Source organism: Mauremys mutica, chromosome 19 (genome assembly GCF_020497125.1).
Source record: "Mauremys mutica isolate MM-2020 ecotype Southern chromosome 19, ASM2049712v1, whole genome shotgun sequence".
Lineage (NCBI taxonomy): Eukaryota > Metazoa > Chordata > Testudines > Geoemydidae > Mauremys > Mauremys mutica.
The window spans coordinates 19,402,544-19,426,313 of record NC_059090.1 but is presented as its reverse complement, the minus strand read 5'-3'; the positions used below and the strand labels follow the sequence as shown (position 1 = coordinate 19,426,313).

Here is a 23,770-nt window from a genome sequence, read left to right as displayed (position 1 = left end):
CCCCATTTGCAATACTTATTCTGACTAAATAATGAATTTTTGGGGACTTTTTCAGTTAATTGGATAATGAGTTAAAATTGATTTAAAAAGTGAGCCCTTAAGAAATGTAGCACCATGTAGCTGACTTTTTTGTCCTGAATGATCTTACTAATGAGATAATGTAGGTTTTTCTAGTTCCCATATGGTTAAAGCTGACTGAAATCTCATGCAATGGTTATGTTTGAAGATAGCATTTCAGGATGAATGGCCATTGTTTGCTGTTATTCTTCGTCATTTACAGTTGCCTCTTTAGCAGAGGCTGGCTGATGAGTAATGCTCTTGTACCGCAAATTCCACAAAATATTCACCTTTTTCAAAATGGCAGCCATCTCTGATCATTTTCAATGGGAGTGAAGATAAAATTGCCTGTAGCAAAGATGCCCTTTTTCAAAATGGCCACCTGCCTCTCATTGTTTCTACTTAGCAGTGAAGCCAAGCTCCCCTCAGCCGAGATGGTGGCCTCCTGTGCTGTCCCACACATGGGGGTTTTAGATGTTCAGTCAGTCTAAAGGTAGTTTAATAAGCTCCCTTCCTGTTGGGATTGAACTGATTGTCTCTTCAGCTCTTCATCTGTTGCAGGAAACAGTGGTGTGGTTTTGTTAGTTGTTACCTTCAGGAAAGTGATGTCAAGCCGTTCTTTAGGGCTGTTTGGAAATGCTGTTTATGGTGTGTGTGTGTGTGTGTGTGTAAAAATATATACACACTGTAAGTGTGTCACAGTATTAACAATAATCTCTATTTATATTCTGATAGCACCTAGAGGCCCCTATTAAGACTGCTGCCCCTTAGTGCTAATGCTGCAAGTGTACAGAGATACAGGCAGTTCCAGTCTAAACGGAGAAATCAGATGAAGGGGGTAGGGCAGACAAATAAGAGTTTTCCTCTGCAGCTGATACTGTATAAATGTATCATTCATAACAGCCTAGTGTGCGACGTGCATGTGCACAATAGTTCTTAGGCAACAACTTACATTTTTAATAGACACAGGGTCCCAAATCTCAGTCCAGGTCTGAATTTCATACGTTGGCCCCATCTCTCATGAAGTAATTAACTAGACAGAAAAGGGTCCCAGTGAAATCATGGCTGAACAGCTCCTGGCCTGAGTGAGTTTTGGGTGATCGGCACCTCTGATTTTATTTAAAATTCTTTGTTTTAATAATCCTAGATGACGTTAGCAACACAGGCAAGGAGGTAGTTTCTCTTCTGTGAGTTTTACCTGCCGTATCTCTGTGTCCTCTCCACTTTGAGTACACCTGGGAGCTCAGAATGTAGCCCCGTCCGAATGCTTTTCCCTGAAGGGTTCTCTAGATTGCCATGACCACATACATTTCTGTTTTGCAGCTGGAGTTTGTAAATAATCCCCCCCCACCACCACCTTCCCTGACTACTTAGGTTTTAAGCTTAAAAATAAAGAAAGAAAACCAGCCTATGATGTGGTGATTTTTAAAGGGAAACTCGCTTCTCTTATCAGAACTGCTGCATATGTGATACTAATTGGAATCTTGTTGCTGGGTCATTTTCATTGTTTTTCAAGTACCGTCAAATCCAAGAAAATGTATGAAAACTAAATTATAGTCCCACATAGGCTGTCTGATTGAATCCTCCTTATGGCATTGCATTCTCATACAGCCTATTAAAATATTCAATCTTGTTTTCTTACTTGAAGAGGCTGTCTGTAAAGGGCAAACTTATAGAAAACCTCATTCCCTAGAGAGATGGTATCCAGCCACACTGAAATATTTACATATTTCTGTACTGCATGTGATTGGTCTTACACAAGTTCTTCCCTACACTTGTATTTATTAATAAAGATTGTTGAATGCATTTTTAATTATACGACGGCCTTTTCATTTGAAGCGGCGGATGGTAGTGCTGCCTGCCTCTTGCTTCCAATCTGACCTTGAAAAGTTACTCCCCTCCCCTCCTTTCTCCCTTTTTCCCAGGACGGAGCTTTATCGATCGTTGTTTGGCAAAATCACGCATCCCGAAGAACCCAAGCAGAATTAGCATCAAGCCTCTGCAGAAGGGAAACATATGCACAGACACTTACTTTTGTTCTCTGCGTTTGGCTAAAGCCCAGTGGGACCCTTCGTGTGCATTTGGACTCTTGCCTCTGTGCTGCCGCCACGTTGTCACATCTGGTCTGCTTGATACGGGGCAGTTTGTAGCTCCGAGCTCTACTCCTGTGGTTCACTTAGTGATGGCCGCAGTGGGGTTCATTGAGTTTTTAGCCAGGCGGTAGCCCACGACTTGGATTTCAAGACCAGCGCGACGTGGATAATATCATGTCCAGGGAAGCGCCAGCATCCTTCCTTTTTAAGTTCATTCAGAAAGTGTGTATTGTCTTGTCTGTTAGGATGGCTTGTAATTTGCTGAGGATTATTTTATTTCCTGCAGACCCCATAGCGGAATTGTGCAGTATCAGATCAGAGTTAAGGAGGAAATGTACTCTAGCAAGAGGGCTCCCCCATATATTTTTTGCAATTCAGTTTAGAATCTGTCCATGCCACCTAAAGAACATACCCTACCTTCCCTTTTTGATCATCTTGTATTTGTGGTCCTGATCCTGCAGTCTTATCCGCACAAGTAGACCCTTACGCCTGTCTAGAATCCCACTGAAATTAGGGGGGTTCCGAAGGTGGCTGTTTAAGCAGATCATACTGCAGAGTGGGGACCTACGTTTGTGTTAAACCAACTGCCTGAACCTTCGTTTGAAGTGCACGGTTCTGCGGCAGTATTTTCGAATGCTGCAGCTGTGCATTGACTGAGCCGATGGCTAAAATGCCATTAACATGGCCGGAAAAAGGCGCTCCCCATCCCTGGGTAGCGTGAATTCCAGAGTCCAAATGCTTGGGCTTCCAAAAGCACGGCTTAGTATGCGTAAAAGGTCAGTCCTGGAACCGCTCCCAGCTGAACGCACGTGCGTGACCAGGGATATTTTTGCAATTGGAAAATGTTTGTGAATTTTCAGTTCAGCATTCAGGATTCTTTGAGGCCTCTTCCTTTTCTCTCCACTAGTGACACACTTTCTACAGAGGTTAGCACCGGTGTAAATCTGGCAAGAGGAGATGATTCACTTGTTTTTTTACATCAGAAGGTCAAAAGCTGAAAATTAAATCCCCATAAGGGGGATTTATTAGCCTGCTGTGACCAATCTCAGATGAAGATTATCTTGCATAAATAATGTGTGCATATGTTTGTAGTATAATAGCAAGATGGCCATTGCATTGACTTGTGTAACTACATTGGTTCTGTTTTGTTCTTTAAATAATCTGATTAAAATAGCCTGTACATTGACTAACCAAGTGTTGACAGTGCAGTGAATGCATCCGGTGTGTCTGAATGTGGATTTGAGGGATATATGCTAGTTTAATTAAGCAACTCTTTTCAATGGGTTTTTTTTAAGTCTTTAACCTGTTACTTGTTTTAATGCACAACAAAGGAGTCTGTATTCTTTTGGTTCATTCAAATTACATTTACAGAGCATCTGTCGTGACAGGATCTTGAAGAGTTCTGCGAACATTGCTTAAATCTCATGACATCCCTACAGGGAGGTAAGCATTGTTATAGCCATTTCACAGATGGACTAACTGAGAAATGAAGAGGCCACTGACACAAGGTCAGTTGGTGAGATGAGTCCTGGCTCCCACACCTGTTTTAATTTGTAGAGAAGCATTGAATCGTTAGTCACATCTTGATGCATTGACGAGGTGATCCTAACAAAGAAGACTGCAGTTCTAGTCATATATTCTCCGTCTGAATTTGAGAACTTATCTCAGTTCTTTGGCTTGCTCTAGTATGTGGTAAATTAATAAGGACAATTAATAACGTGCATAGTGCTTTTTATCTTGAGGAATTTCAAAGCACTTCTACAAAAATGTAAAGATATGTCTTTTTTTTTTTTGCATGTTTATTCAATCACTTAAAACTGTCTGTTTTGCTTTGACATTTGTCTGTAATAAGATAAGGATTATAAAAAGTGTTCCCTTCTTTGGAACTTCAGAGTGTACATCCAGTGGGGGTTGGGTGAAAGCACTGGCCAAAATGTTCAAAAATGCCAAAATGTAGGTTCCTAAATAAGTGGCCTGATTTTACCCAAGTGGCAGCTGTTGGGAGCTGTGCCCTGCTGGAAATCAGGCCAGTTATAAACTAGTATATCTCAGCAGGAGCTATTTCAGCTTTGGTTATAACATAACCTCCTTGGGTATTTTATACATAATATGTTTACTTGTGGTCACCTAATCGGGTGGATGAATGACATTAATACTGGCTTCTATAAATATGACAGTATGCCAGAATTTATGGAAGTATTGGGTTTCCCCCACTATTGGTACACTCTGCATGACACTGAAATATCAGTTATTCCAAAATATTGAGAGAAAATATGCTTAATTAGCTAGAACATATGAAAGGTATGAGACAGCAGAGATGGTATAAAATACATAATCATACAAGGCGGTTTTAGAATTCAGGATACCACCCTCCTTCCAGCAAAGAATAAATTGGAAACTATTTTAATTGACACGGATCCTGCTATTCAACTGTTACCTGAAAGACAGATTAGTTGATTGATTTGCATTTTAATAAAATCTAATACTTTATTTTTGTGTGTGGGGCTAATGCTGATTTTTAAATGAGTTCAGGACTGTTATCAAGACTGAATTCAGAGGCTTTTTTAAATGATGAATGAAGCATCCTTTTCCTTTTGTGTGGAGTTGACTTGTTTTATTTTGCTAGGATGGCGTGATCCAAACTCTACACCCCAGTATCAAGGAACACAAAGAACAGAAAGTAACCAGTAAGCAAAATATTTTCTTTTTTTCAAGTTCATACTGGCGGCTGATTGAAAATTCAGGAGATTGAATACTCATTCTCTTAGTTACAGGGTAAAGGCACTTCTGTTTCGGTTAAACACAGAACACAAATAGATTCAGTTGCATCAAACTGATCTTATAACCAATATGGAATTAGAAAATGGATCAGTTCTTAGCTTTAATTAAACTTGGGCAGAGTGTTCCAAAGATTCACCTTGACGATGCGTTGCAGCCGGGCAATAGATATTGGCTCCATTGTTCAGCTGACTCTCCTTGGCACTAGGCACCTGAGATTTGTCTAGCATCACAGCAACTGCAATAAAAGACAGTAGCAGTGTATTGTAGAACAGTAACATGGCATGGAAATGCCAGTGCTGAAACAGAGAAGTGTGTTGCATCATGATCCTTTGCTGGCCACGGTCCAGTTGTGGCTTTCTTGATCAGTGGGTGGAGGACACTTCCTGTCCCCTGTAGAAAATATAACATTTTTCTTGGGTTTATAAAATATCTGTGTCAAGGTGAGCATTGACTTTGTCTTACAAAATGTATGTAGGGTGGATGAATAAATCTTTATTCCACTTGCAGCAAAGCTGTAGTCATAGGTAGCACAGAAGCACATTGATTTTTTTTCTCTCCTATCTTTCCAGGGCTCTGACTGGTCAGAATTTGCCAGGCAGCAACGTAGCAAATGTCACTGTTGCTCTCTATTCTTGGATCCAAATAATGACTTTATGCTGTGAAGTTTGCAACAGTCTCAGCTCTCCCTGCAATGTACGAGGGCATGGCTGGCCGAGTGGCGAAATCAAGCCACAAAGAATCAAGGGTAAGTAGTGCTACTTAACTAGTGCTGTCGAGGGGTGGACAAAGCCACCATATTTGTATTGTGTCCTAGGAGGAGGGGGAGGAAGAGGAGAAGCATTGCAGCACATGTAGGTCACAGTGAGCAGAGGGGAGGCTGGCTTTATGGAAGCAGGCTTCAGTGTAATAGTGTGTTGAGCAAGATCGTGTCAATTAACAGGCTAATGTTTAGTAGAAAGAACTGCAGCCTACTGATCAGAGCATGCCTGGCTGGCCCAAAACGACAGGCTGCAAAAGTAGCAATAGCCGGTCACTGTGGTCTGTCTTACAGTGTAACTGTCTGCTGTGGCAATGCAATGAACTCCTCCGCACCATTCCTTATCCCAAGCATTGCTCATAAGCCAACACAGCAGCAGGTCTGGTTTATTCCCACCCCACCGCAACATACCAGCAAGACCTTGGGCTGACACACCAGAAGTATTTTCCCCGCATGTTGAACAACACCAGCACTTATTTTCTGAACAGCTAAAAGCCTCCCACATGTGGTCTGCCGGCATCATTACCAAAAATCTCATGGTTTAATCCCCACAATTCTGGAGGACGTCAAGTGGAGGAAATTAGCTGCTTCCCAAATGAGTGTCGGCAGAATGGCTTCACACCGCTTACACAGAGCAAACATTAAGGATGTTTCAATGGAAGCCAAATGCACGTATCCTACGTTGGAGTTTGCTGCTCTAACAAGTTGGCCGGCGTCTCTTCTCGGCGTAGCATGACGTTGCTTTGACTTGAGGGACTGTTCGTGCCCAGTTTAAAATTCCTTTTCAGTTTGACTCCTGTGTCCTTTAAAGCTGTAGCTGCAGCACTTGGTTTGAAGAGCTGGAGGTAATGTGAAAAGGGTCACATGAAACACTTTAAATGTGATAACTTCTAGTTCATATTGTTTGAAGAGATAAGAGTGATTCAAAGCCCTACTAAGGATGCTTTTGAATTTACTTATCAGCATTTAAGCAGGCTTTTCTTCCCCCCTACCTGGTTAGTGTGATATATCAAGGGAACCTTAGAAAGGAGGGTTTAGCCTGCAAGGACCCCGTTTCATCTGCTAGCCTTGCTGGTAAGGTCAGTTCTTTATTCCTGATGTGAAAATGGTACGTTTCCAGGATTTGAATATGCTGGCAGGAGAAACGCAGCCTGTGTAATTCCTGAGTAGGGGCTAATCAGAGCCATCTCCAGGAGTGTCTCGAGTGGTTACTTGGCTGAGTCCAGTGGTAGGGCAGCCTGCAGTTAATCAGCTCTGCCCTCGCTAGGAGGTGTTACTGTGGTCAATGTGAATTACTGCAGAGACCAGCTAGGACGCAAAGCTTATTCCGACAGCAAAAAAGGGCAAATTACCCAAGGACTAAGTGTTTCATATGCTCGGTAAGTACCTCAAAGTTGTGGAATTCAGTTTGGTCTGCAACTTCCATGTTGTAACCAAGGAGTCTTTCTTTCCTGGGTCTCCCCTAAACACAGACTCTATGGGCCTGCAAAATTCAAACCTTAATAGAAACCTACCCCAGCCCCTGGCGTTCTATTAAATATTCAGTCCTGATTACAGACTCCAGTATTGGGCTAATGGTGGCTGCCCAGTGCTGGGTAGGGCATGGTTCTTGTGGGCCATGCCTTTAGTTGGAAAAGGAATTGAGTGAATCTTTCTGTTTGCCAGGGTCAGGCTATATTGGCAGTTGTAGAAGTCTGTGTCTATAGGCAACTTTTACCAGTTCCATTTTCCTTTTACTCACTAGTGTGGTGGTGGTAATGCTGAGCTTGTATCAGCTTTGGACTTTGCATGCTAATTATGCCCATCATTAGTCCTGTGGGACAGGTGAGTACGAGGGCTAGTTTGCAGAGGATTACACTGATGCACAAACAAACCAAGTGACCAGGTCATGGTCACACAGCAAATCGAAGGGGAGCCAGGCTTCTGAGTCCTGCTCTCTACAACAATGCTTCCTAACAGCTGGTGAACCATTGTCTACCTGGCCGTGGCTAGTCGTAGACTCCCCGTCTCTACAGAATGGTAGCCAGGGTGGTGTGGAGAGTTGGCAGAAAATGCTCCCGCTCTCATTGCAGGACTATCTTACGGTCAAAAGGTGTAAATGGTTATTCGTAAGGACAGTGATACCAGAATGGTTTCCACTAACTTTTCCTAATACTGCCAATTAACAGCGAGTAAGATTTTCCCCAATAGAATATTAATTCGTTATTAATTCCTGATAGATCTGCTTATTAGTTCCTAGCTGTATGTGCATTACACCCTTTGAAAAACCTTGCAGATCAGCTAGGTGAGTGTGTTTTGGGGGGTCTGAATTATTCCTCTCCCCCAGCAGAGAATTTCAAGTTTCAGACAAACAACTTCATTTACAAGTGTGTCTCTAATTAGCTGCAGAATTAGTAAAGCGGAGTTTTCCCCCCATAGATCGGCTAAACCCCCGAGGGAGCCTGTGGAATAGAGAGAATCGCATTTCCAATTATTTTGTTGAATTGCTAATTTAGTTATTGTGCCTGGCGTAATTGTGATGGGTATTGGGTGTGCAATTCAATTTGTTTTAAATATTTGTGGGACGGCTGATCAGTAATGGAGCTGACCTATTTCGTGGCCCAAATTGAGAGAAGAGACTAAAACAAAAACAGCTACAAAGCCACAGTTTGTTTCAGTTTTTGTTTTGATCTCTCTCATCCCTCTTAAGACTGTTGATGCAACACAAGGTTTAAATTAAAAGATGATATTAGCGCTTTGATCTCGGGCTTTTGAAAGCTTACAGCTTTGGTACTTTTCTTAGCGTTTTAATATGTAGATATTTTAGGCTAAAGAGTTTTAAATGCATTGCTGGAGTTCAATAGGTTTTTTCCCCTCTAAATTTTATTATGTTTGTTAGGGTGATTTATGTCTTTAACCCTCAGGATTCTGGTTCACGAAATGCATGAAAAGAACTGGAACTGCTGGGTTTGTGTGTTTGCCGGCTTGATACAATTCAGTTTGAAATTGTGTTAAATACTTGCCATTAATTAGAGGTGGAGATTTTAAAAAAACCTGTGTGGGGTGAAGTCTGTATTGGATTTATGTTTGTAACTTAGCTGGCGGGGGGAAGCATTTAAATTAGCTATACTTGCAATTCAATTTCAGAAGCTCTGGGTGGGAGTTTCTATGAATGTATATCTAGTATAGGAGCTGGGTCACGGTTCAGAATGCCAAAGGAAATAAATTTATAGTCAAACTTTTCATGGTTCTGCATAATGGGTGTACACCACTCACTGCGTTCTCTCTATCTGCACTGAGAACAGACACATGTGGACTTGACAGTTCTGCCCTTAGTTTGCCAATACCGGTAAAGCAGACACAGGCTTCAAGAACTGGAAAACACTAGATTGATTTAAATCTAGACCAGGAATCACTCCTAGCACTTCAAAGCATCTATTCGGTAGTTTGCCACAAACCAATGTGGTAAAGACTGTTCGGAACTGATCATGTGAAAAAGAAAAGTGAAATTAAAGCAAGGTGCAATTTCATTCCCCTTCTGCTTCGCTGGGAAATGTTCAGCCATTCTCAGAGCCAAGCTGATGGTGTTGATGGAGGAGTATCAGCTCCTGTGTGTTGTAACAAGAAGGCAAGAATGTTAATGTGCTGGATGTGGCCTTGATTTATATTCCACTGAGTATATTTGTGTTTGACTATAAACTCTTTTCTATTTCAGAACTCAGATTTTCCTGCATCCACGTTTTAGAGTTGTTTGACATCATGGGAACGATAGATGCGACAAATTAAGCCTCTGGCTTCATGATGTGAGAAGTTACAAAGGGGAATGAAATGAAGAAAAGGGCTGGCAACTTACGAGACCAGGTGAAAATACTTAAAAGCACAAGTATCACATAGCCCAGGCTTACGCATGAACTACCCAGACTTAGCACACATTTTAAACCTGTGTGATCTAGGGAGCTTGAGTAAAGGTGGAATGAAAGGGGTGGCCACGCAAGCCCACTAGCGGAATAAGCAGCCCAGACTCTTGAAGTGATCTAGAGCGGAACCTCCCAGTCTAGATGTGAATTTACCCAAGCTCTTGAGCTATTTTAGTTCAGTCCATCTTGAGCGGCAGGGTCCCATGCCTGGGTCTGAACTTCCTCAGAATTCAAGGATGTTTTGATCTGGTGGTTGGTCCTATCCTTACAGCCATTAACAATGTGATGCAATATCATCTTTTAGTGCCTTCTACATAAGTCTCAGTGCATTAACAACCGCCTCCATTACATTTAAGGTAGAGCTAAAAGAGGGAGCGCTTACCAAAGCCCCCATGTACGGAATACATGGTTCCACTTGTAGCAATGAAAATAGTCTTAAACAGATTCTTTTTATTAAAAGAAACTTGAGGTAAGTGAAATACATCAGCAAGTACCATAGATGTCCAGCAGTAACATGGCCAGGGTTTGGTTTTTACTCAGGGTGCCTCCTTTCCCAACTGCATAGTACAACAACAGGACGTAACCGTATACTTCGTTTGCTGGTAAAGTTACTGCATGGTCTTAGCCTCTGGCTGTCACACTCAACATGAAAAGTGGAGCTTGACGTTGGGCAAGGTCTGTGCCTAGTGGCTTTTATGTGATGCTTTCAGGTTTAATTAAGACATTAATTGTAGGGTTGTTTGCAGGTTGGAGCCATTTACTATTAAACCAAGGTGGTTGTTTTTATGAATTGTTCATTTCATTCAAAGGACAATTAAGCCAAAACCAGCCCCTTACCCCTTGCAATAATTTGTGTCCGTCTGCTTGTCAGAATCTCCTAGGCGAGGAGAGTTGGGAGGAAGGCACTAACCTTGCAGAGTCAGGCTGGAAGAAATAACCAGCTTCTAGCCTAGCCTGTGCTACCTGTACCAGCTCTTACCTCATACGCTAACCTGTATAAAGAACAGCACTGAAGAACTATAGCCTTGTAATGCTTACAAGCATCTTCAAGGCTCCTCAAAGCTGCACTAGCTTGTCTATGAGTGGGTGGGATGGAAAAGTGCTTCTCCCTAATCTTTTATTTTAGTATCTCAACACTGGTGGAGCAATGATTCACACGCATCAGCAGTGAGACCCCGTAAAGGCTCCAGAATCCTCTACCAGAGAACTGTTTTTAATGCATGAGAATGGGTGTATTCAAATGATTACGGTATGTACAGTTTTTTTTATACGGTTGCTAAGTACATCAGAGTGCCAGTAACACAAGCAGATGTAATTTCAGGGCCTACCAATTAAGTAACTCTTGGTGAAAGGTTTATTTTTGAGAGCTTCACCAACAAATCTTGCTACAACAGAAAATGGAAAGGGCCAACAGTTGGTCATTCAAATAAATTCTTACTAGTACAGGTGTAGTTGAGAGAATTTGTGCTTGCAGTGGACGGCTCTGTCTTTACTGCAGCTGGGGGGGGTCATAGCACAGGTGTGTCTACACAAGCTGCCTGTCTTGCTAAAAGCAGCAGCGAGGATGTGGCAGCAGGGATTTAAGCTATTTTTACAAGCTTACATGTACTACAAATCACACATCTGGCTGCAGTTGAATGTTCACTGGCCCTGACAAAGGGTACAGGTCTTTGGGATGGTTAAGAGGGAGGATCTGGTCAACACATCATTTGCACAACTGCTGCCTCAAAGTTGTGTTGATTTTATGGTTTACACCAGTTTCTGACAGTGCTGGGAAGTGATAATACAGTAGAAGCATCACTATAATATTGTTTTACAGTAGCTATGGGACAAACAGCCACTCTAAATTTAAATAGATCAATTATACTGTATTAAATTTGATTAATTTTAATATGTTTCTGGAGAAACATGTTACTTTGGATTTTCAATTATGAAAAGAAAAGTTGTAGAAGATCAGACAATTATTTGTAAAGACAATTAGGCCTTGTCTAGGTGAATAGCATAACTCAAATCGCCGTAGCTTAGATCTACTTACCGTGGGGTCCACACTACACAACATTGACTCCGCTTACTCTTCTCGATCAGGTGGAGTACAGGAGTTGACGGGAGAATGATTGGCGGTTGATTTAGCGGGTTTAATGAAGACCCTCTAAATTGATCGCCGATGCAGCGATCCTTCGGTAAGTGTAGACAAGCCCTCAGTGACATGACTGCTTTCATACAACTTTTCACATCCATACCTATGACAATAATTAAGACTAGATGATGTGCTGTCATCTTGGTATTGTGCTGTGGTTTATATCACCACCAGGAACCCTCAGTAAAAAATACAGCCTTGTTTTTTGGGGGAAAACAATCAACCTAGCTGCCAAAGCAATTTAAAATCCTTGTGCAGAACTCCCAATGATGAAATTCTTACCAGGCCTCCTCTGTGTCTGCTAAATTAGTTCTGCATACGTATTGTTCAACAGAATGTTTCTGGGAATTTCAGGTTTACATTTTCCTTGAATGATTGATTCTGATCTGGGGTCAGTGCTGTAATCTTAACTTAGTTGTGTGTAAAACTTAAATCCCCCTTTAAAAAAAAAAAAAAAACTTCCCAAGAAAGTTTTGGATAAAGTGCAGCCTCACTTAGCTATGTCAGTCTGTCAAATGAACAATAAAATATAAGTATTAGCTATTTGGTGGCGTGGACAAGAAAGAAAATAACATTGACATAATTTGTTGAAGTGTATTCTGTACCTGCCAACAAGGTGACTGTTGGTTGTGTAGTATTGATTGAATAGACCATGCTGTTACAGTAATAGCAATCAAGTCCATGGGAGACAGTAATTAGCTCCTCAGTACATGGATGGAGGACTGCCACACATTTAAGGGGGGGGGTGTTACAAACATGCAAAAATTAAAAAAAAAGTCATTTACAAAATTACCCAGACTCCCATTTACATTTTTCTAACGAGCGCTGAAATGCCTCTGTCCACACGAGAGACTGAGCAGCTGAATTTTTTGTTTTAAAAACATCACTTTCAGTAACAAAAGTACAAAAAATGAAGAGCCAGCGAGCTGGTTTGAATGTCAGTGTTCCTGTGACGTTAACTAGTGCCACTTCCCCCCATCTTTATGGAATGAGAGTTTGCTTCCTACACCTAGTGAATGAATAAGTAACGGAATTGCCAACTCAACCTTAACTACAGCCTGGGAATGTGCAGCTAGAATATCAATTTCCTTCTGCAGCCACATGAGAGCGGGGACCAGAGTTGGGTGGGATTGGAATTAACCCATGTGATAGAAAAAGCTAACACTGTCATAAACTGGATCCTAGAGGTATGGCAAATAACAGTAATAATTGTAACCTAAGTATTTACAGGCTACCACTTCATCTCTGCCCTATCTGAGACCACGAAAGCCTGCGCTCTAGCCCCTGGAATGAAAATACTGAAACAACAGGTACTAAGTAAACAACCAAGACTGACGTGTAGTGAAACTTGCGACCATCGGAGAGGAGAGGGCAGGATTAGCTCCTCCCCTGCGTAACAGAACCACAAACACCATTTTCCCATTTCGTTGTTGTATCTTCCCGTGTGCGTTTAACAAACCCCTGCCCAGCCAGCACTCCACTGGTGCAGCAAGTGCCTCTTACTTGCTGATGCCACTGGCACATCTGGCTACTGAACCAAGACCACCATCACCAGACTGGGGGAGGGGAAGGACCAGAACGATGCAGGGGGAGAGGGGCACAGTGTAAGAGCCCCTACTTTGCTGCTCTAAGACCTCATGGTACCACGGTACCCTTCATTGTCTTTTCCTACTGCTTGCAGAGGGCAGCCAGACAGCTAGCTGATGCATTGGTCCAGTCACTCGTCGTTAAATAAATAAGGTACAGTCAGCCAGCCATAAGTTAATTCCTCAGCAGTTTGTTTTCCTTATGTCTTTGGGGCCAGAGTGTGCGCTCGCTCTGGTCAGTCTGATTTTAAAAATGAAAAATACCATCCTTCCTTTTGCTGCCGCTTCTCAGTACAGTGGTCACAACTGAGCCTTTTGTCACCGGAAAGGGAAGAGGGCGGGAACCGGATCCTCTTATGTTGAAGGAGGCGAGTCCATTGTGGAAAGAATACGCACTATCTCAGCTCGCTGGGTAGGGGATATGTGCTGGGTCATGTGGACGATGGAATCCATGGCAACCTCAGGATTGGCCTGCACCAAGCTGCAAAGACAAGAGGCTTAGCAACATCCCCCATCTCACCCCAACCGCTAGCTCCTTCCTCCTGGCACAACTTGACAGAGTTTGCACACTGGGCTGTACTCAGCTGGCTAAATTTCTCTAAGCCCAAACATTTTCACCCAATCTCATTCCCTGCTCTAAAGGGTAATTGAAATAGAGGATCTTTAACAGTGTCTGGACAAGCCAGCAAGAGGTTTATTATGAACTAAGCTCAAGCAGATCTTAGATTCACTAAGAGGACAGTGTCTCAGCACCGAGCGATGCACAGTTCTAGCACAGACGCATAAGGGAGTTCAGGTACATGTGGATGCCAGAGGGGGTGGGACTCTCCCTGATAGGGGACACGTCCTCTTCAAAATGCCTTTTGCACAACCAAGAGTAAACTCAGGGCAGTGTCAAGGATTGTAATGGGCAGAGAGAGGAAGATGCGAGACTCACGCTCCATGATCTAGAAGGCTGCTCCCAAGGATACCTTCTCTTTTCCAGAAATGTGACTTAAAGAGCTGTCTGGCTCCAGCTCACAGTCACTACTGGGTACCTCACACTCCCCTCTAACTCTAGTTATGTGTTTTGGGGAAAGGCTGCAAGACGTGGGAGGCTTTCCAGTCTATAATCAAGTTGCATTTTGGTACCTAACACGAGAGAAAATAGTGTCGACATTTGGATTCCACTGTGCACTTTGTCCTGCTGCATGATCGTTGAAAATTAATCAGAACCAAAAGGACATTAGAAGCTGGGTCCAGTTTCCCCAGAGAAAAGAGGGGGTGCAGAAAGCATATTCTGTACTATTGTACTTGAGCAGCAGAAGGATTTGGGGAAAGGAACAGAGAACTCATCCTTTAGGTGAGACTGAGACACAGACGAAATTCTAAACCTATCCAAGGCGGCCTGCTGCAATACTCTACCCTACCCAATATCTGCTAAGCCTTTAGCAGGAGACAATAGGGTAGTGTAGCTCAGAGAGCTTTCCTCACTACCCACTCACATTAATGCAGAGAATGGAGCCACTTTAATTTTCCTGTATTTGTATCAATATGGGGAACAGCACAAGTATTAACCCGATTTACTGGGGCTTCCATGACCTTGTTCAGCAACCTGTGCTCTTAATGTCAGTGGGGCTGAAGCAGGGCCTCTGAGCTGAGGGGCTTTCACGGACTACAGGCACCTTGAACTCAAATGATACCAACACTGAAAATGTATTGTAAAAGCAATGTCACGGTTAGGTTTTGTATCCAATCAACTTGGTATGAAGACAAGAAAAACGTTTCAGGTTTGATTTCTAAAACTCGCTCAGTTTTAACAACGTGAGGGCTTTTACTAAAGCTAAGTGCATGTATTTAAAAAACAAAACTTGATTTCAACCTCACCCTCTCCCTTTATTTAAACCCCTCACAAATTCCGTGGCGTTCTGAAACTGCAGTGAGGCAGGCCATATAATTACCTGGCGGGACTGAGCCCTTGAGGGCCAAATTGTAGTTGCTTTGGTCTTATTGCCTATACGAGGGCTCCCTGTCCCCAAATTTCCCACTGCAGGATCTCTAGCCCTCGTCCTAGACGGGTTAGATGACAACAGTCCTATGCATTAATACTGTCATTGCTATAACACCCTCAGAGCTGCAACGGTTAGCAAGCGTGGAAAACGTTAGGGGACAAAAGCCCTCATGTAGACACAGCCCACCACTGAAATTAGAAGGAGCTTTTTTACTTACTAAAGTGGGGGTGAGGATTTCGTTCTAGCGCGCTGCCTCGTTGTGGGAAATCAGGCGTTGGCTTACCTGCGTATTTGTTTGAGGATGTAGTCTCTGGAGATGTATTTGATGTTTTCATCCACCACTGAGCGAATGCCGTCTTCTTCTGTTAGCTGTTTCTCCAGCCACTCCACTAGATCCTTATTGTTATCCCACAAATATGCCTGCAAACAAACAGCAAGTGTCGCTGAAATGGTTCCAGAATGTGCACTGGGGTCCTATGGAACTTCTAGTGACAGATTGCACTAGCCTGCTCCCAACGCTACCATTTCTGAAATTTAATTAGCAATTACTGGCAACCGTGGGTAAAATATTAGGCAGAAGAGCCTTTGTGATTTCCTGGTGCAGTTAACTTTTATGGCTATGGAATGCAACTAACAATTAGCAGAAGTCAGAGAATGATGTACTTGTTCTGTAGCTCCCTCCTTAACATGTGATTGAATGGAAACCATGGAGGCAGGAGCTCCACCGTTTCAAGCACTTAGCGCTGTGGGTTAGGTGCCTCTGCTCGGAGGGCTGGTGCCCTCTTCTTTCTCACGAGGCAATGGAATGACAAACTTTACCCACAATTTCCGAAAACCTCTTCAACCAGCTCTATTTTACACCCAGGGCCCATTCCCTGGAGCTTTCACGGAGGGCTCCTCTCAGCGACAGGCCCAGTCTAGCACAACTAGCGGTCACACATCCATCATCCCCTATACACAAGGAGGCAAACGTGCTCTTAGGCACCAGCGTACTTGTTGTCTCTGCTATAGTTAGTGCTAAGTGGGGAGGGGCTGTGTATTTTTTTTAGTTATGTTTGAAGTTCCAGCAAGTTTAGGAGAAAGTGGGATTCTCCTAAAAGGGACTAGAGCAGCACACACAACCAGTATTCTGGCACTTGGCTTCTCTGGAGCAGAGCATCTGTTGTACCAGATTATGGAAGGGTTTGCTGATATGGGAACGAGGCACAGCAATACCCAAACTGTATTCCATTAGCTCCCTGCAAGACCTTGGCTCCTGCATTTAGCTGCTCCTCACTGCCACTGAAAAACCTCAACAGTTTTACTTTTCTGTTATTTTTTTGTTTAATAAAGAAAGGCTCCTCAAAGAGACGCGGTACTTCCAAAAAACAAACTCCTTTATTACCCACACGCTGCCACGTCAAAGCAGCAGTTCTTTGGGGCAGTTTACAAGGGAAAGGAATTTTCCCCCAGAGACTCTGGAGGGTTTTCACGTTCCTGTTTAGCACAGGGCATAGGTCACTGGTTTGAACTGGAGTAAATGGTGGAGTCTGCAATGTGATGTCAGTAACTCAGCCAGAGATTACGGGTCTATGACTGGGTGAAGTTCTGTTGCCTGTGATGTGCAGGAGGTCAGACTAAAGGATCATGATGGCCCCTAGTGGAAGTCTAAGAGAAACTGAACATGTCACTGCAGCACTTTGTCAGTCTTCTAACTAGGCTTGAGTCCATAACCAACCAAGACACCTAACCCCCATTTTAGTAGCCGTGAGCATAACACAACAGGTCAAGGTGTCTACAGCCATGAAAAGCCTCAGCCACAAATCACTTTTTTTTTTTTGCAAGATCATTTAGCCTGATATTTGCTAGGTAGTTGACTATATAATAATTCAGGAGTGTGTTAGATGCCTAATAGCCTTCTCGCTCCTCTTTTCTCCTCTCATTTTCTTTACAAATCATTTAAGAATCGTTTTGTTAATGGTTTCCGGAAAAACCAAGTACCACCATTAGCGCTCATTCATATTTATGTCATTTGATTTGGGTAATTAAACACAAAGCTTGTCATTTAAAGGTGCACTATCCTTCGCTGTTATCACTACAAAGGCAACGTCAGAATGACAATGAGCTCAACACAGTAATTTAAGAGGTGAGTGCAGTTAAAACAAAAAACAAAAAAACCCCCCACCTCTCAGTGGCTCTGGGAAACAGCATTGCCTCTTGCTTGACTACTTCACAAAGCCAAATAAGCATCATGACAATTCCTGCTGTAGAGCAGGTCGTGTTACAGGGGAACATAATGCATCAGAAAGCAAAACAATGCTAAACCGCTTCAGCACTCATGACTGGCCCCGTAGCGGGTATTTTAAAACAGGCACCATAGGGCCATTTCCTCTTTTCCCATGGGCCCAGCATGGTCCTGCCTCTCCAGGGATTTGGTCTCTGACTCAAGACGACAGAAGGAATCCCAGGCCTGAGACCTGCAGACAATCGTCTAAGTCTACCCGTCAGTTTAAAAAGGGGGTCTTATTAATGAGTTAGGGTAATCCATCAACTAGAACAATTTCATTGCTAGCCCATTTTAGGGAGATAGTTGGTGGGTGGACACAGATTCTGGCAGTGGAGCAGTTTTCGAGCACATGTCGTGTTTCAAAGTTATTGGGCATCCAAGCCAAAAAAAATTCATAAAAAGGGCCAGCACTTCCTACCTGGGGGATTTGCATGTTAGGACTGCAGTTACCCGCCTTCAACCCTTGCTAGTGATACTGAGAAAGGGCTGCTTGGTTCTACTCCTGCTTGGGTCTTCATGAACTCTCTGGTTAGGTCAGGTCCATCCATGCAATGATGTCAAAGTAATGCTCCTCATCTATGACGCTATCAACAGGCAGATACATAGCTCCCTTCTAGCTTGTTGTACCACCTGGGCCATGTGACCAGGTCTGAGTGTTTCTGCCCTTTCCACCCTGTAGGTGATTGGAGCAGGCCTCTAAAGAACAGCCTGCAGTTAGGTTACTGACACACTGCAGCTGATACTTCAAAACAAAAGAGAAACTGCCACCACCAACGGCCTCCTTCAGGCAGCACTTGACCCATGCAGATTGTCAGTCAGACATATGGAGTCATGCAACACTCCAGGATCATCAAGCAGCCTCTGTCAACAATGGCAGTTTGATAGAGAGCAAGGGATATTTTGTTCCTAAAATGAGGGTGCTGCCCTCTGCACCAGAAGCCAGCCCCACAGAGTAGCTGTGAGCGCACCTGTGCAACAAGGACATGCAAATACCACAGGCCACACACGATGGTCTCCTCTGCATGCAACTGTGGCACTGACTTGTGTAGCAACAGCGCATTGAACACATCAGAGAGATTCTGAGGGGCAGTAGACATGGTTCAAGTGTCTGCTCATTACTGTGCTTACTTGAGTGAGTAAACATAGGTCATAGGGGTGCTGTGTTAGGCAGGCTGTAGCTCATAGTTATGTGGAGGGGTTACGTAAGAGTACATGCGTTAACTTTGTTATTCCCACGATATATTTATACCAGCCAGTCTACAGCCCTTGCACTAAGAGTCATTACGACTATTTAAGCAATGTACATGTATTGCCATTGTATTCAGTGATAGATAATTACAATGGTACCATGCGTGCTTTAGACTTACGTCTCCAGCCAAAACGATAACATAGAAAATATGTTTTACAGTTAAGAAGTAGGGGGTTGTATTATCAGCGTAACGTCATTAAAAACATGAGACAAAAATTTTTCTCAAAGCAGTCTATGCTAGAAATAATGATGAATATTTTGATGTGTTCCCTGGTACAAGGCAGCTCATACTGTCATATGACAGACTTGTGCTTTAACCAAAGACAAAAAAGTACAGGAGAAAATGGATCACCTGGGCTAATGCTTTCTCAAACTTTCCAAAACAGCGCTATTTTGAGTACAGAGTTACATTATCAATTGTATTTAAAAACTTTCTGCCAATTTTGGTCAAAATTAGACTGTTTCTCTGAGTGATGGGGCTCTTTTAATGATTTTTTCAGATTGGATGCCCAATAACGGTGACACATTACATGCTATCGAAAAACTGCACCACTTCAAGCATCTATGTTCACGTTGGTGATGACCAACACACATGTGCCTAACACATGATAGCAATGATATTTTTCTAATCCAAAATGGGTCCGGGCTGGTAGACTGTGTGTTTTATGGGTCTCTTCGCCTAAAGGAAAAGTTTTCTGAACTCACCCGAGTGTTGGGCAGATGAATACGCTTGTTTGGAAAACATTAACATTGTTGCAGAAACAGTAAAATATTTTCAGTACAATAGCTACCTCTGACTGAGTGAAAATGTTTCTCTCATTTTCCACATAGCCTGCAACTACGGGAGGTTTTCCCCCCACCAGCTGCAGCATGCTCTCTTCTAAGGTCGGGATCTGATCCGAGACCCTGTTGCCCTCTGAATGAATTTCATACTTCTAGAGCAACACGCTTGCTAGGAGTATGGTTTACTCTTTGCTCACAAGGTAACCTTTTCTTATTCATATCAATAAATTAACATAGACACATCCAGATTGACAAGCTTCATGTCTGTTCCTTAATCTTGTATCAATTTCCTAAGCCCGTGGAATTCTGTGCAAGTTTTCCCATTCCACAACCCACAAATGCTCTCTTTTCCTGTGTTGACACAAGTATCATCCCAGAACAACACACCAGGGGGTGCAACCTAGCACTTACGAGCCACCAAGGGTGACCAGATGTCCCAATTTTATAGGGACAGTCCCAATTTTTGGGTCTTTTTCTTATATAGGTTCCTATTAACCCCCACCCCCATCCCGATTTTTCACATTTACTGTCTGGTCACCCTAGAGCCACCCTATTGCAACAACCCACTGTCTCAGTGGTGCAGACCCATATGCATGAGGAACCTCATCCATCACAGGCTAGCACACGTACATACCCAGAATAAAGCACGGTATGTATAGGCCTGTGTTCACGAGCAACTCAACAACAACAATCCAATAGGCATCCAGTGGGCTGAGGGTAAGTGGAAAGGCTTCTGGGGTACTGAAAATCAGCAAGGTGAGATATTTTTTGAGTATGATAAACACTGGCCATGTTCAGTATCGGGCGGAGATCAGGGCCTTACGGTGTCACACTGGGATTTTTTCTAAGCACTATGTATCTAGTTATCTCAAAACAGTGATGTCACTAGAGCTTCCACATTTTGCTTATTTCATTATTATTTCAAACTTGCTAGTTTTTGCTCCTTGCTTCTGCTGCTAGATGTGAAAGAAATGCCCACTGCATACAAAGTAGGGCACTTATGAGGATTTCAGGGGAAGGAAAAAAACCCCATCAGTAAATGCCTTTTGGTTTGCAGACCTGCGTAAAGCTAGATTTACCCAAGAATCCCAAAGCTTTTAGTTTAGGAGAATATTTAATACTCTTATTAATCATTTTTAATCCGTTTGCTTTTAATTAAGAAACAGCATGATGCTTTCCTATCAACATATGCCAGGGAGCAGATTAATTGTGGCTTAAGATAACTCTCCTTGATTGGTGTAATGTATTAGCTAACGAGATGCCCGCTTCTAAAGATGCTCAGACACTACCTTGGAAAGCCTGCTGCCCCCCAGAGAAAACTTTCTTCTCCTCCCCTTTGAGAGCCCCAGAGTGTTGGAGATTTTTATTTTATTTTATTTTTAAAGTCTCAAACAGGAGCTTCAGAGATTTTTTTCAAAGATCGCCCACTTCAGAATTCAGGCACAATTTAAAAAAAGAGGAAGGAAAGAAAGAAAAACTAACAACAAAATGATCAGAGGAAATAAAGCCAATGGGCCGGAACATGAAAGAGTTACTGTTCATGAGCTGCCCCCGCCTCTCTCTACCACCTTTAGCAGCCTGTTAAGGAGACGCAGCTTATGGACAGCCCCAGAGGAAGTTTGAGACACCGCTGTACTGCTTTCCTAGTTTGCAAGACGTAGGTATGAGTGCCAGACCGGCACATCACTCCTTTGGGGAAAAAAACCAAGAACTGCATAAAGATAACAGATCCTTTCCCAATACTGCTGGCACAGTGCAAGATTTCGGACATTATTCAGTACTACCCTTTCCTTTCCTTCCCCCCACCCCAAGCTTCTACATCAGAGGCTCAGAAGGGGCTTTAGGAGACTGCTCTACAGAGCTGGAAGTGGTTTTCCTTAACAGGCTCTGGTGACGGATAGAAACACCGTGTGCAATGTAGGTAGAACAGCATCGCAGTGACTGGACCTCTCTTTGCCTTGTGCATCCTTCTCTAAGATGGGACTATCAGCCCAGGCTTTGGGCCGCTTTTTCAAGCATTAATGAACATTTGTAAGGTGCTATTTAGATACCAAATATCGTTATTCATGTCTTAGACTTGTATAAACATTACTAAAATACCAAGCAGTGATTAGAGGGTATTACAACCACATTGCAGCCACTTCTATACAGATCTCTAGATGTAAAAGAAGAGAATCTATTCCCACAATGTTTAACCCCAACTAGAAAGAAAGGATGGTCCTGGGGCTTAGGCACTGGGACTCAGGAGATCTGGGTCCAGCAGTTCCTGGCTAGATCACAGATTGTGTGTGTGACCTTAGGGAGTCACTTAAGCTGTCTGTGCCTCAATTTCCCTGTCTATAAAATGGGGGGGGGGGGGGTAATGTCACAGCCTTTGTCTTGTCTATTTAGATTGTAAGTTCTTTGGCTCTCCCTTTTACTATGTGTTTGGACAGCACCAAACACAATGATGCCCTGGATATAGTTGGTGCCTTTAGATGCTAGTTGGGTACAAATTAATAATAGTTTTTAGTAATTTGTATCTTTTGTACTAGTGGCCAGTTTCATTGTAAGTATTATTGAATCATGCTGCCAATAATAATCTTTTGGCGAAGTAGACCGGCTGCGCACCAGATGGGGTACATTTAATGAGACTGATACAGCCAAATGCAGTAAGCTCTGAGTTTTTGTAGGGACATCACAACTTCCCCCAATAGCTCTCAACAGATTTTGAAATTCCAACTCTGACTTCTTCTTTCCAAACCTTTTCTAAATCTCTGCACTCGAACAGCAGACAAGAACACCACACTATCTGCAAGCTGGCGATTCCAGTGGTTTCAACTACAATACCAGAATTCACCAGAACTGACTTCTCCAAGGGAAACAAAAGAATTGCATCACTCACTCAGACTGTCACAGTGTCTCAGAAATCCCTTTGGCGTTTCCTCTTCCTTTCTGGGGTGGGGAAGGGGAGGAGGACAAGAGGGGCTGAATGATGACACAAGAATTCAGAAAGGAGAAGAAATTTTCCTAAAGAAACGGGAAAGCGTGGGAACACATTTTCATTGTTAAGGGGTTTTACCCAAGTAATTAACATGAGCTATTTTGCAGAGAAGCAGTAACACCGTTGGCCAAAGCGTGCCTTGTTTGAAAGGCAGACAGTCTTTGCTGTACATAAGGCTCTTCAACACCTTCTGTAATAGACCCTCATTTTTCAGGGATCTGCCTAATCTATGCCCACTCTGAACTGAAATTTGGGATATAAAGGTCTCACACCAAGAGTGATCCTTTCCCCTCTCTCACACAATTGGCTGTGTGGGGGGAATTAATTCATTCACATGATTCAAGCTGGGTATTTATTAAAAATACTGAGCCATCATTTTAGAACGTTCTATATAGTTTCAGCCTTTCAAATGATGAAAAAACAGAATAATTCACTTTCTTGGGGATTCCAGTGGCTAATTAGTTATGTTCTCTTCCCCACCCCCAATACGTGTACTAATAGGAGAGTTTCCCATAAACTGCATTTAGTCAATGGGGACAGGGGAGAACGTTAATTATATACACATATCAAATCCCTTTCCACTATGTTACTCCCTTTACATAGTGAAGAATCCCTTTCCACTACGCTGATAGCCTGCATTATAAATGTGAATTTAGTGCTTATGAAAGGGGCTGGATTGACAGCCTTGAAGACTGATCCTCTGCTGACCCACGGAGTTATCACATAGTACAGTGTGCAGCTCTCCCCACATCCCGTCCCAACACTGACCGGGAGAGGCCACCTCTGAGGGGAAAAGGGGGTTCTGTTTCCATGACCCATTCAGTCCTTGGCCTTTGTGGAGGCTGCCAACAAGAAGGCCAGGTAATATCAACGGTGGGGGTCAATGTGATATTTCTTAGCCCAAGCCCAGAGAAAGAGCAGCTCTTCGTAGCAGGCTCTCTCTTCCTGTTCACCAGGAAATCTCAGCGCTGCCGGCCCTGACCTCTTCAAGGCAGAAGACACTGCACTTAGCTAACCCACCATTGTTAAGCCTCATTTTACACTGGTAGAACTTCTAGTGCAGCTCCCGCTGGAAATTCTGCCACAGACCCTTGCAGACAGTTCGGGTCGAGGCTGTGGTTTAAGTAGCTATAGCAGACAAATGTCACGTTCATACTTAATACTCCCAATCAGCATGTTCAGACTAATTTT

General features: G+C 43.1%; 2 protein-coding genes across 6 annotated transcripts in view; one reads left to right on the top strand and one right to left on the bottom strand.

Moving 5' to 3' along the window:
- The window catches only part of AATF (apoptosis antagonizing transcription factor), an 82,242-nt gene extending 78,906 nt beyond the window's left edge, over positions 1-3,336 (top strand). The window contains exon 12 of the mRNA XM_044993770.1: positions 1,983-3,336. Within this exon, the coding sequence (XP_044849705.1) occupies positions 1,983-2,046 (64 nt within the window). The 3' untranslated portion in view covers positions 2,047-3,336. The remainder of the gene's footprint in view (positions 1-1,982) is intronic.
- A 6,678-nt stretch (positions 3,337-10,014) lies between these two features.
- ACACA (acetyl-CoA carboxylase alpha) overlaps positions 10,015-23,770 on the bottom strand; it is a 190,010-nt gene continuing 176,254 nt past the window's right edge. For all 5 annotated transcript variants that reach the window (XM_044993768.1, XM_044993769.1, XM_044993766.1 and 2 more), the window contains 2 exons: positions 15,582-15,718; positions 10,015-13,788 (listed from right to left, as the gene is read on the bottom strand). In XM_044993768.1, the coding sequence (XP_044849703.1) occupies positions 13,662-13,788; positions 15,582-15,718 (264 nt within the window). In that variant the 3' untranslated portion in view covers positions 10,015-13,661. The remainder of the gene's footprint in view (positions 13,789-15,581; positions 15,719-23,770) is intronic.